Here is a 13,091-nt window from a genome sequence, read left to right as displayed (position 1 = left end):
ATTAGGTTTTTGAAGTAGTAGAAAGTACATTACAAATATGACAAACACAAGTCAGCTTCAAATTCTGTCTTCAGGGATCCTTAGACAATAAAACCATGGTCCCACTGGTGCTCAGTACTCCATGAGCCTTACTATTCATGGGGTATCACCTAGTTTGGTTAGTTCCCTCAAGTGTGAACATTGTCAGAAGTGCAGCAGTCAACAAGTGAAAGGCACTGTGGTGATTGGAAAAGACAAAATATTTTGAGCAGAACCCATGTCAAAAGTAGAAGTGGAAAAGCAAATTTTCAGGTACACCCAAGCAAAATGACAGAGGCAGGAGAGGGAAGAGTAGCAGATTGAAATGGGGGAAAGATTCTGGCTTCTCCCATAGAGAGAATGCCTGTGGATTTCACTTGAGCTTATCTGATACAAGGCATGTCTCACTCCAAGATGAGGTGAAATGTTCAGGTGAAATAAACACTGGCCAGACAGAGATCAAGATAAGTTGACATTATTTTAATTAATGGAAGATTTCCTTGAGAGCTAGGAAAATTAGTAGCATCTTATTTGGCAAGAGATTGTTTTCTTTCTGATATCTTTAACGTCACTTCTACACCCAGCCTGTGACGAGCTGGAAGGCATTCCTTGGGAGCAAGAATGCCAGTCTCCCAATTCAGTTTGTGTTCTTGATCACTGTGCATGATGTAAGTTCTGCATGATTTCCAATTCTTTTGTGAACTAATTCCACTTTTTCTCTTTAAGAAATGTAGATTATTTGTCATTTCACTAATTTCACAGCAAAGGTGTTTATTATGTTGCAAATTTCAGTGATGGGTAGACATGTTTTCTGAATTCATTGACATTAACCGTTCCTTGAAGAGGATCCCATATTGCCTTTGTTCTACGAGTAATTAGACTACCTCACCTCTTAATACAGATGTATCCCTTTTGCAGTATGAATGTAGCCCTTTGACCCCTTAGACTGAATATGGTGTCTTTCATGTGTGTCCTTCCACTGTCCTCCTCCAATTGTTAAGTGGTTAGATTCAGCATTTAGAATACTCAGCTGGAATAAAGCATTTAACTTCACTGACCAAAATAAGGTGCAATAGTTACTGCACTCAGTTCACTCAGCATCCAGATAAAAGATACATTGACATACAGCTTTTAATCGGTGTTTGCAATCAAGGATTTCCCAGGATACTTGGGTGTGGGATGTGTATTGGTTGTGAAGACATGCCAACAAATTAGCTTCGTTCGCCAGAAAATTGCATAGAAGTGTGATTTTAATCACTTTTCACCTCTTTGCTCATTTCTAACCTTGTATTTTATTTCAAAATCTCAATTTGTAATAAAATCTTTCACAAATTATCTACAGGGAAAAAAGGAGTCAAATATGCAAAATGTTTATTTGTCTTTTTGATGACAAATGCATCCCAGTCTGACTAAGTTTCCAATGTAATTAACGTAATATGCTATTGGATTTGCCAAGGTAAATATTCTTAAGCCAAGTTTCTGGAGTTTAATTGTAAATTCATTGCATGCACTGGACACAAACATGTCTTTAATTGGCAACTAAAAATTAAAAAAGTGTCAGAAATTGAGTAAAAACAGAGAATCACGCAAAAATGCTGGAGGAACTCAGCAGGCCAAGCAACATTTATGAAAATGAGTAAATAGTTGATGTTTCCATATGACCTTTGGCCTATCAAGTCTGCTCCACTATTTCATCATGGCTGATCCAATTTTCCCCTCAGCCCCAATTCCTGCCTTCTCCCTGTATCCCTTCATGCCTTGACCAGTCAAGAATCTATCAACCTCTGCCTTAAATATACATAAAAGCTTGGCCTCCACCACTGCTTGTGGCAAAGAATTCCACAGATTCACCACTCTCTGGCTGAAGAAATTCCTCTTCATCTCCATACTAAAGGATGACCCTCTATTCTGAGGCTGTGTCCTCTGGTCTTAGACTTTCCGACCATAGAAAACATCCTCTCCACATCATATCTATCAAGGCTATTCGATAGGTTTCAATGAAGTCACTCCTCATTTTTCTGAATTCTAGTGAATACAGGCTCAGAGCCATCAAGTGCACTTCATATGCCAAGCCATTCAATCCTGTAATCATTTTCCTGAACCTCCTTTGAATGCTGTCCAGATTCAGCTCATTCTTTCTACAATAAAGGACACAAAACTGCTCACCATACTCCAAGTGAGGCCTCACCAGTGCTTTATAAAGCCTCAACATTACACCTTTGCTTTTATATTCTCGTCCTCTTGAGATAAATGCTTACATAGCATTTGCCTTCCTCACTGCAAACTCAAGCTGCAAATTAGCCTTTAGGGAATCCTGCATAAAGATCCCCAAGTCCATTTTCACCTCAGATTTTTATATTTTCTTTCTGTTTAGAAAATAGTCAACCCTTTTATTTCTTCTGCTAAAGTGCATGACCATTCATTTCCTGACACTCTTCCATCTGCCATTTCTTTGCCCATTCTCCTAATCTGTCTAAATTCTGTGCCCTCTCTACTTCAAGACTACCTGCCCTCCATCTATTTTCATATCAACTGTGAACTTTGCACCAAAGCCATCAATTTCATCATCCAAATCATTGACATATAATGTAAAAAGAATCAGTCCTAAGACAGACCCCTGTGGAACATCACTAGTCACTGGCAGCCAACGAGAAAAGGTTCCCTTTATTCCCACTCTTTGCCTCCTGCCAATCAGCCACTGCTTTACCCATGTTTGAATGTTTCCGGTAATACCACGGGCTCGCAGTTTGTTAGACCGGTACCTTGTACAAACCCTTCTGAAAATCCAAGAAGGCAACATCAATCATTTTTCCTTTGTCCATCCTGCTTGTTATTTCTTCAAATAATTTCAACAAATTTGTCAGGCAAGATATTCCCTTAAGAAAATCATGCTGACTACAGCCTATTTTATCATGTAACCTGAGATCTCATGCTTAATCATCAACTCCAATATCTTCCCAACCACTGAGGTCAGACTAACTGGCCTATAATTTCCTTTCTTCTGCCTCTCCCCCTTCTTGAAGAGTGGAGTGACATTTGCAATTTTCTAGTCTTCCGGAACCATTCCAGAATCTAGTGATTCTTGAAAGAATTACTAATGCCTCCATGATCTCTTCAGCCACCTCTTTCAGAACCTTGAGCTGTACACCATCTGCTCCATGTGACTTACCTAGCTCAGACCTTTCAGTTTCCCAAAAACCTTCTCCCTAGTTATGATACCTTCACACACTTCATACACCTGGAACTTCCACCATACTGTTCGTGTCTTCCACAGCGAAGACTGATGCAAATTACTTATTCAGTTCATTTGCCATTTACTTGTATCCCATTACTACCTCCCCGGCATCGTTTTCCAATAGTCCGATATCCATTCTCGCCGCTGTTTTACACTTCATGTGTCTGAAAAAACTTTTGGTATCCTCTTCAATATTATTGGCTAGCTTACTTTCATATTCAATCATTCAATTTTACCTTCTTAATGACTTTTTAGTTGCCTTCTGTTGGTTTTTCAAAGCTTCCCAATCCACTAACTTTCCACTAATGTGGTTTCTCTATTATATGGCCTTTCGCTGGCTTTTATGCTGGCGTTGACTTCTCTTGTTAGCCATGGTTTTGCCATCTTTCCTTTAGAATACTTCTTCCTCTTTGGGGTGTATATATTCTGTGCCTTCTGAATTGATTCCAGAAATTCAAGCCATTGCTGCTCTGCTGTTATCCCTGCCAGTATTCTTTTCCAATCAATTCTGGCCAACTCCTCTCTCATGCCTCTGTAATTCCCTTTACTCCTCGGTAAGACTGGCACATCTGACTTCAGCTTCTCCTCCTCAAATTTCAGGGTGAATTTGATCGTGTTATGATCATGTACCCCTAAGGGTTCTTTTACTTTAAGCTTGCTAATTAATTCCAGATCATTGCACAACACTCAATCCTGAATAGCTGATCACGAGCTGCTCTTAAAAGCCATCTCATTGGCACTCTAGAAATTCCCCCTCCTGGAATCTAGTACCAACCTGATTTTCCTTAACTGCATATTGAATTCCTTCATGGCTATTGTAACATTGCCCTTTTAGCAAGCATTTTCTATCTCCCATTGTGATTTGTGGGCCACATCCTTACTACTGTTTGGGGGTCTGTATTTAACTCCCATCAGGGTCCTTTTACCCTTACAGTTCCTTAGCTCTATTCACAAAGATTCAACATCTTCCGACCCTGTGTCACCTCTTTCTACTGATTTGATTTCATTTTTTACCAAGAGAGCAACGCTGCCTCCCTCCTCTGTCTTCCTGCTTGTCCTTTCGATACCATGAGTATTCTTAGACATTAAGCTCCCAGCTGTAATCTTCCAGGCATGATTCTGTGATGCTTACAACATATACCTGCCAATATGCAATTGTGCTACATTCATCTACCATATTCCACATACTGCACTCAACCATAATACCTTCATTCCTGTATTCGCTTTTGTCCACCTTTTACATTGCAACTCATCTGCAATTTTGCCCTATCAACAGCCTCTCCTCACTACACATTGCCTCTGTTTGTAAACCAGCTGCCTCATCTTTGGCACTATTATCTACCTTTCCTATGATACCTCTTGCAGTGAAGTATATGCAGCTCAGGACACTAAGACCATAAGACAAAGGAGCAGAAGTAGGCCATTGGCCCATCGAGTCTGCTCTGCCATTTTATCATGAGCAGATCCATTCTCCTATTTAGTCCCACTCCCCCGCCTTCTCACCATAACCTTTGATGCCCTGGCTACTCAGATACCTTTGAATCTCTGCCTTAAATACACCCAATGACTTGGCCTCCACTGCTGCCCGTGGCAACAAATTCCATAGATTCACCACCCTCTGACTAAAAAATTTCTTTGCATTTCTGTTCTGAATGGGCACCCTTCAATCCTTAAGTCATGCCCTCTCGTACTAGACTCCCCCATCATGGGAAACAACTTTGCCACATCCACTCTGTCCATGCCTTTTAACATTCGAAATGTTTCTATGAGGTCTCCCCTCATTCTTCTAAACTCCAAGGAATACAGTCCAAGAGCAGACAAATGTTCCTCATATGTTAACCCTCTCATTCCCGGAATCATTCTAGTGAATCTTCTCTGTACCCTCTCCAACGTCAGCACATCCTTTCTTAAATAAAGAGACCAAAACTGCCCACAGTACTCCAAGTGAGGTCTCACCAGTGCCTTATAGAGCCACAACATCACATCCCTGCTCCTATACTCCATGCTTTTAGAAATGAATGCCAACATTGCATTTGCCTTCTTCACTACTGACACAACCTGGAGGTTAACTTTAAGGGTATCCTGTATGAGGACTCCCAAGTCCCGTTGCATCTCAGACTTTGAATTCTTTCCCCATTTAAATAATAGTCTGCCTGTTTATTTTTTCTGCCAAAGTGCATAACCATACACTTTCCAACATTGTACTTCATTTGCCACTTCTCTGCCCATTCTTCCAATCTATCCAAGTCTCTCTGCAGACTCTCCGTTTCCTCAGCACTACTGGCCCCTCCACCTATCTTTGTATCGTCAGCAAACTTAGCCACAAAGCCATCTATTCCATATATTCCACTAGTTGCACCATACTCAACTTTCTGGTTCCTAACTTTGTCTGAAGTTTTCCCAACCTCTTCACTGACTGTTCTGGCTATTGGGTTCCCATTCCCCTGCAGCTCTAGTTTAAACCCCACCGTGTAACATTAACAAACCTACCTGCTAGGACATCATACCCTCCCTTCTGGTTCAGGTACAAACCATCCCATCTATACAGGTCCCACCTTTCCTGGAAGAGAACCCAATGATCTAAAAATCTTAGTCCTTCCCTCCTACACCAACTCCTTAGCCACATATTAAAGTGTATAATCTTCTTGGTGACGACTGTTTACTCGTTCCCATGGATGCTGCCTGGCCTGCTGAGTTCCTGCAGCATTATGATGTGTGTTGCTTGGATTTCCAGCATGCACAGATTTCATTGTGTTTGAAAAACAGAGAATGTTAGGAATCATCAACACATCAGGTTGCATTTGTAGATGGAGAAGCAGATCTTTCTGCAGATGTTGCATGACCTGCTGAATGCTTCCAGTTGTTTTCTGTTTTTATTTACTTCATAACATTTGGGAAATTAATTTGCTTTGGAACTGATCATTTTTGTTGGCTGCATTTAATTTAAGAACATAATTAACTTAAAGTTATGGACTGAATCAGTTGTAGGGCATCAAGTCTTGAGATGAAAGCCATCATGATCAATACAGCAACTTGTTTGATCAGTGCTGCTTCAATAAACTTTTTTAAAAATGTTTCTTGTAAGTGCCATCTTCAAAGCAAAGGCAGTTAAAGCTGTATCTTTTTTTAAGTGATTGTTTATCGCTGTATTTTGTACTTTAGAAACCAGGGTCATTTTTAATGTCTGGTTGAATTGTTCTAAGAAAAGCAGTCTTCATGCAAGTGCTTCATGGTCCAGATGTTCTGAAGTCTCTATATTGTTGTCAGATGAAGCAGAGAAGTGCTAAATTCCATCTGTATTTTGTCACAAAGGAAAAGATGACTGCCAACCAAGATTTTTTTTTGTGTGAATATTTATGTGCGTGGCTTTGGGACCAAGTGCGTGTACTCTATACTAAGGCACAACTGGGGGTAATGGAAACATCCTTTAAATCTGGCATGAATCCAACTTGTTGATAATCTATTATTTATCTGTGACATTTCATAATTCTGGAAACACACCTTGTGCCTCTTTTTAGTAAACTTTATAACTGTTAATGAGTTACTCAATCAAATTTCTTGTTATATAATTCATGTTCCATTATTCCAATTTAAGATATCACCTTTCAAGATAAATGTTAAATTTTAGCAGTTTTGTGGAGAGATAAGCACTCCATTTCTCCCAGTACTGGTAACTTTGCTGTCTGTTTGGAGCTACCTTTCTATTCATACTTAAAACAGTTTGGCTTAAGTCAGCAGATTTTTCTCCAACAGACTTGCCCTCATGAATAAGTAACTAACCAGGCAATTCTCCTCATCTTAAAATCTGCTGTTATTTAGATGAGAAAGCCTTTTACACCCCCTCTCTCTTTGTGTTAACTAGTGTTAGTAATTTTTTTTAAAGCAGTTTCTTTTTGAAGTTAATCTTCACCTGTGCACCTGCAGCGTGACAACCCATCTGCTCACAAAGCATCAATTATGAAATGTTACTCTTGGTGACAAATCAATAGATGTGAATACGATGTTCCATTTTTAATCTCAATGTAATAGTGCTGAGTAAGCGTGAAGAGCACTCTAAAATACTGTAATGCACGTAATTTCTTGATACAACCCCTCTGTAGTGAATAAATTCTCATCCAGTGGTATAGCCATGTTTGACAAGAGGCTTTGTTTTTGTCTGTGTTGCAGTGGAGTGCTGAAACTGCTTTTTGATGCACAGCCTTGTTCTGAACCAGACAGTCTGAGTGCTTGAATTCCCCAGTGTTTTTTGAGAGAGACGGGGCTTAATTTCTTTGTCTGTTCATTCAATAGGCAAAGAAAAGACGAGCTAGAGCAGCGGATGTCAGCCTTGCAAGAGAGTCGCCGTGAGCTGATGGTACAGCTTGAAGGACTAATGAAGCTGCTGAAGGTAAGAAATATTCCCTGCCACTACATAGACTTTAGAAACCATCATCTCCTTTATAGATAGAATATTTTATTTTCCCTATTATTTGTCTGCTCAGCCTTTGTTCTTGGTATGCACTTATCCAATTTGCACTTCACATTATGAATGCATTAAATTATAATTGGAAAAAATATGCACATCAAATTATATTTATATTTTTGTGCCATAAATTTAACTTTATCAGCCAACCAAGGATGCTTTACTTTTGATGAACTGTGGTTGACGCATTGTGCTATGAAAAGGTGGGTTAAGCTTTGCAGGTAGTCAGACTCCTGCACTGAGGTTCAAAAATGCAGTTGTGCAGTCACAGGCAAGGTAGAAAATAGGTCTGATACTCCCTGAAGGAGAAGCCACCCAGGATTCTTCAATAAGAGTCCCTGAATTTGTGTGAACATCTCACTGGAAGTATTTTCTCCTGAGCTGAATGAGACAAAATAAAAACAACTTCAGAGTTAACACATTTTGTCAAAACCTGATTCTGATTTTGTTTCTGATCAGCTTTGTTCATCTTCTTACTGTTATAAACCTTATTTTGCAATATTTCAGTTTCTATACAGCGATGTTTTTAATTAAGGAATGTGTAATACTAATGAGGGAGTTTTCACCTCTCAAATCTATATCGATTTGGATATGATATCAGAAATAAAAAGGCATTGGACTGCAATGTAGGTGATTTAATGGCCTTGAATTACTGAGTGATTCTCCCTGTTAAGCTCCAGCTGAGATTTTCCTTTGGAGTCTGCTACTTTCTAGAGTTATAGCTGCTCACCTTCCTCTTCCCCTGCTCCCACCCCATCTCCCATAGAATTTCAAAGCTAGCATGTTCTTGCAAAAGTCATTTATAATCTTTTTGGAAAGTAAAAGTTGATCTGTAAATTTATCTTAACTAGTAAGAATACAGATCAGTACAGGCCCTTCAGCCCACAATGTTGTTGTAACCTATAACCTACTCCACGATCAATCTAACCTTCCCTTCCTACACAGCCCATAAATGTTGTTTTTGCATCCCATTGATGTTGAAGGGTATTACTAATGACTGTGGACAAACGTTACTCTCATTGTTGTGAATTCTTTACTCCCAGGCCACATTCGTAGTGTGTAGGGATTTTGATCTAAAGTGCAGAATGGCCCACATCTTTCTGACACCAATGAGTCCCCTGCCTTGGTTCCCAGAGTTTGCTATTTCTACTGACACTACCCTCACAGAAGCTTCTAACATGGAGATGATTTGAACCCGCATGGTAAAGGGTTCTGTGTCAATACAGTTTTATGAAAGGGCCTAAAACTCGAAAAACTGATATGTTGACAGCTCCTGTGGCTTAGCACGTTGTCAAAACTGCTAAATTACTTAAATGTTTCTGATGTTCGTGTTTAGAAAATTACTAAAATTACTTATAACTTTTAATTTTTAAATGTAAGAAAATCTTAAACATAAACATTCAAATATAATCAAGGCAATTAGCATATGCTTGAGACTCGGTGTTGCTTCATTGAAATCAATGGAACAAATTATTCTTGGCAATTGTCCTGACTGGACAAGATGACCACTGAACAGAGAGGGGAGCAGTTGAGACCAAACAGTCTCCTAATGGCACATAGGCTGCACATCTCATATCCTGTGATGTCACCACCTGTGTCATAGATAGACATGTCAGAATGGGAATGGGATGTGGAATTAAAATGTGTGGCCACTGGGAGATCCTGCTTTCTCTGGTGGACAGAGCGTAGGTGTTCAGCAAAGCGGTCTATCCACGGCCTCCTCTACTGTAAAGATGAAGCCACACTCAGGTTGGAGGAACAACACCTTATATTCCGTCTGGGTAGCCTCCAACCTGATGGCATGAACATCGACTTCTCTAACTTCAGCTAATGCCCCACCTCCCCCTCGTACCCCATCTGTTACTTATTTTTATACATACATTCTTTCTCTCACTCTCCTTTTTCTCCCTCTGTCCCTCTGATTATACCCCTTGCCCATCCTCTGGGTCCCCCCCACCTTGTCTTTCTCCCTGGGCCTCCTGTCCCATGATCCTCTCATACCCCTTTTGCCTATCACCTGTCCAGCTCTTGGCTCCATCCCTCCCCCTCCTGTCTTCTCCTATCATTTTGGATCTCCCCCTCCCCCTCCAACTTTCAAATCCCTTACTCACTCTTCCTTCAGTTAGTCCTGACGAAGGGTCTCGGCCTGAAACGTCGACTGCACCTCTTCCTAGAGATGCTGCCTGGCCTGCTGCGTTCACCAGCAACTTTGATGTATGTTGCTTGAATTTCCAGCATCTGCAGAATTCCTGTTGTTTGCTTGATTTTTATTGATGTTTTGGCTCTTTAATCATAATCTTTGTCACATGTTTTCAAGTAGAATTATTATTTGGTCCTCTATAATCCTATTGGCTTTAAAGGTTAGGCTGCATTCCCCTTTATTGTCAAGAGAAAATCTGCAGATGCTGGAAATCCAAGCAACACACACAAAAGCCAGAGGAACTTAAAGGCCAGGCAACATCTGTACTTTTTTCCATCAATGCTGCCTGCCTTGCTAAGTCCCTCCAGCATTTTGTGTGTGTTTCTCTTTACTGCCGTGTTTTATTAGCATGTTTGCCAAAATTAGTACCAACATGGCAGTTGAGAGTTGAAGATGAGAGACATGGAAATAATCTTGCACTAAAAATACTTATTGTGATGTTCAGTGGATCAATGTGTTCTACCACTGGGGTTAAGAAAGATTTGAATCTCAAAATGATTCTGAAAGCAGGTTGCTCATTTGTCTTAAAGTATTTCTTAAGATTTTTTTTATGAGGAGGTTACTCTAAAAATATTGGCGTAATATTTTCGTACATACTTAAACAAAATTTACCTTGCTATATTCTTATGTCAAAATTATACTATGTCCTTTCATAGAACTGAAGCTGTTCCTTGAAAGATGGGGTTAGAATCCAATTACTTCCCTCTTTGGTATTCATCTAATGTTAGGCAAAGGTACAGGAAAGTGTTAGGAACACATGCTGTTTTCTTTTTGAATGGTGCTTATGATATTTTTTTCCGTTTCCCACATCCTGTGACACCTCTGAAAGAGTTCACCAATTTGATTTTGAGGCTGCACGTGGGCGCTGTTAATCTCAGTCCATAAGAGACCAGATGGGTGCTACGATAGTGCAGCAGTTAGTGCAACACTATAACAGCCCGGGTGCTGTGGAGTTCAGAGTTCGGTTTCTGTGCACAATGTTCAGTGAATCTCTGCAATTCTCTACCAAAGGGAGCTGTGAAAGCTCTGTTATGTAGCTTTCTTCTGACTCAATATCGTCGTTACTCATTTTTAAGTACAAGTTATGTTGTGTTTTTTGTAAAGTGGGTTTTGAAGATCTGCAGAAGCAAGGTAAATGTTTCTGGTGTGTTATTACATGTACTATAAAATATCGTGACATTTATTGAATCATCCACCAGCAGCTGATGGTCTCCACATGTCAGTACAATGTTCAGGCTCTTGGCTCTATAAAGAATGTTACTCTGGCAGACACGAGACAATTTTTAATTATCTCTGTTGCTTTCAAGATTATATCTCTATATGCAACTGTAGTGTGTGTTAGATTAGTTTGCGGGCACCACCATGCAAAATATTGGCCAGCTTTTGTTTTTCTTTTAACACTGCCTCCATTTCCAGATTAATCCAGTCAATCACTCTCAGTTCCCATACTCAGGCTGCTGTTAAATAAATCAGCTTTGTCTTAATGTATGGATTGCATCTTATCTAATTTGTTTTGTTAACTGTGGAAGGAGGAGCGGGTGTCCTTTTTACCCCCAGCAGTGGCAAATAGAAATATCATATCAATTAGAGCTAAGTCAGGTTGTGAGTTAAGTTATAGCAAACATTCCACTTGCCTCATCCAGTTAATGGAAAGATACCAGAATAAGGACGAAGGCAGAAACCATGATGGACAAATATCGAGGGAATTCCAGTGCTTTGTGAAACAGTAGCAAGAATGATCGGGGGTTTGGGAGCAAGGGGGGAGTTGGATTACTGATTATTAATGCAAAAGCGATAACCTTCCTTTCTTTCCAACAAAGTGTGTAAATGACTCCAACTGCCTTAGTAAATCAATCTTTCCTGGCTTGTGCATTGATCTCTGCTGGAGCCATGTATAAGTCCCTGTTTAATGCTCTTCTCGCCTTTCAACAGTTGTAGATGTCTATTTACATTCCAATAATCTATCTTCTCTTTTCTCATGTTTCTTTCAATTTTTCCAAATGCTTACTTGTATAGGATGAGGAGCAGAAGCAGGCAGTAAGTTGAACTCAACCTTATATTCCCGAGTGTTTCAGTTCTGTGCATGAAGGTAAAATGTGAATAGCCTTTCTAGAATGGATAATAGTGAGTGAGAGTGTCTTTGGCCCTATGTGCACAACATAGGTGCACATATCAACATCCTCAACCTTGGTGCCAGCTACTAAGCATAACTTAGCAGTAAGTAAAGATACTTTGTTGATAAATGTACCAAACTGTTCATAATTGGCACTTTTAATCGATTATCTACATGCTTTTATCTTTTATTCTTCAATATGTAATATGTTCATAATTCTACAACACAAAAACAAAACCAATTCAGCCTGCTTATGTCTGAGCCACTAATTTGAAAAGTAGTTGCACTGTATGGCCCTTTTTTTCACAGTCCTGCAAATATGTCTGTTTTAATCCAGTACTCATTGTAAAGCAATAGCTTGGTGATAGTTATTAACATAAATTGGCCAGTTGTTGCTTCTCTGCTTTCTGTATGGATTGATTTCTTTATCCTTAAGCCATAGCACTTTTTTAAGGATGCTTCTTTCATTCTGGGAATAGGATATTGTTGACAGCATTGTTCTAAGGGAAGCACCGACATCTTTACCCCTCCCCAAGGGATCCCTGTCTGATCAAGCAGTGCTGGGATCAATAGTAAAGATCCCAAAGTAGTGGCACTTGTTTTACCCCATTTTGCAGCTGTTACCAAGAATCTTGAAAGGTATATTTTACACTGTGAAAGCAGTGACACAGTGGATGGAAGAAAATATGAAGCACACAAAAATCATCCAGAAGTCTCAATTTACGTTGTTCACTTCAAAAGCAGGAGGCTGGGGGTCTTTTATTTTAAGAGTTTTATTTCTAGACTGAAGTGCAAGAGCTCAAGATAATAACCTTAGCAAGATGCAGAGGAGATGTCAGATTCCCAAGGCAAGGTCTGGGCAAAAAGTACACTACAGATGGAATACACTTTGCCTGAATGCAACAGGGGCCAGGGTAATGTGGAAATAATAAAGCAGAAAATGCAAGCAAAGTAGTACTGTATTTGAAAAACAAATGCAAAATAAAGGCTGCTGATGATATATGTGAACTTGAACTGATCATGTGGTAAAGAGCTGTTTGAGTGGAAATGCGTGAATAATTAC

At 39.7% G+C, this 13,091-nt stretch overlaps 1 protein-coding gene across 12 annotated transcripts in view; it reads left to right on the top strand.

Moving 5' to 3' along the window:
- Window positions 1-13,091, top strand: part of dtnba (dystrobrevin, beta a) — a 505,261-nt gene that overhangs the window by 411,763 nt on the left and 80,407 nt on the right. For all 12 annotated transcript variants that reach the window (XM_072251383.1, XM_072251379.1, XM_072251384.1 and 9 more), the window contains one exon: window positions 7,544-7,640. In XM_072251383.1, the coding sequence (XP_072107484.1) occupies window positions 7,544-7,640 (97 nt within the window). The remainder of the gene's footprint in view (window positions 1-7,543; window positions 7,641-13,091) is intronic.

The sequence above is a fragment of the Mobula birostris genome, chromosome 2 (genome assembly GCF_030028105.1).
Source record: "Mobula birostris isolate sMobBir1 chromosome 2, sMobBir1.hap1, whole genome shotgun sequence".
Taxonomy (NCBI): Eukaryota; Metazoa; Chordata; class Chondrichthyes; order Myliobatiformes; family Myliobatidae; genus Mobula; species Mobula birostris.
Note: the sequence above shows the minus strand (reverse complement) of the source record. Positions and strands in the feature narration are given on the sequence as shown.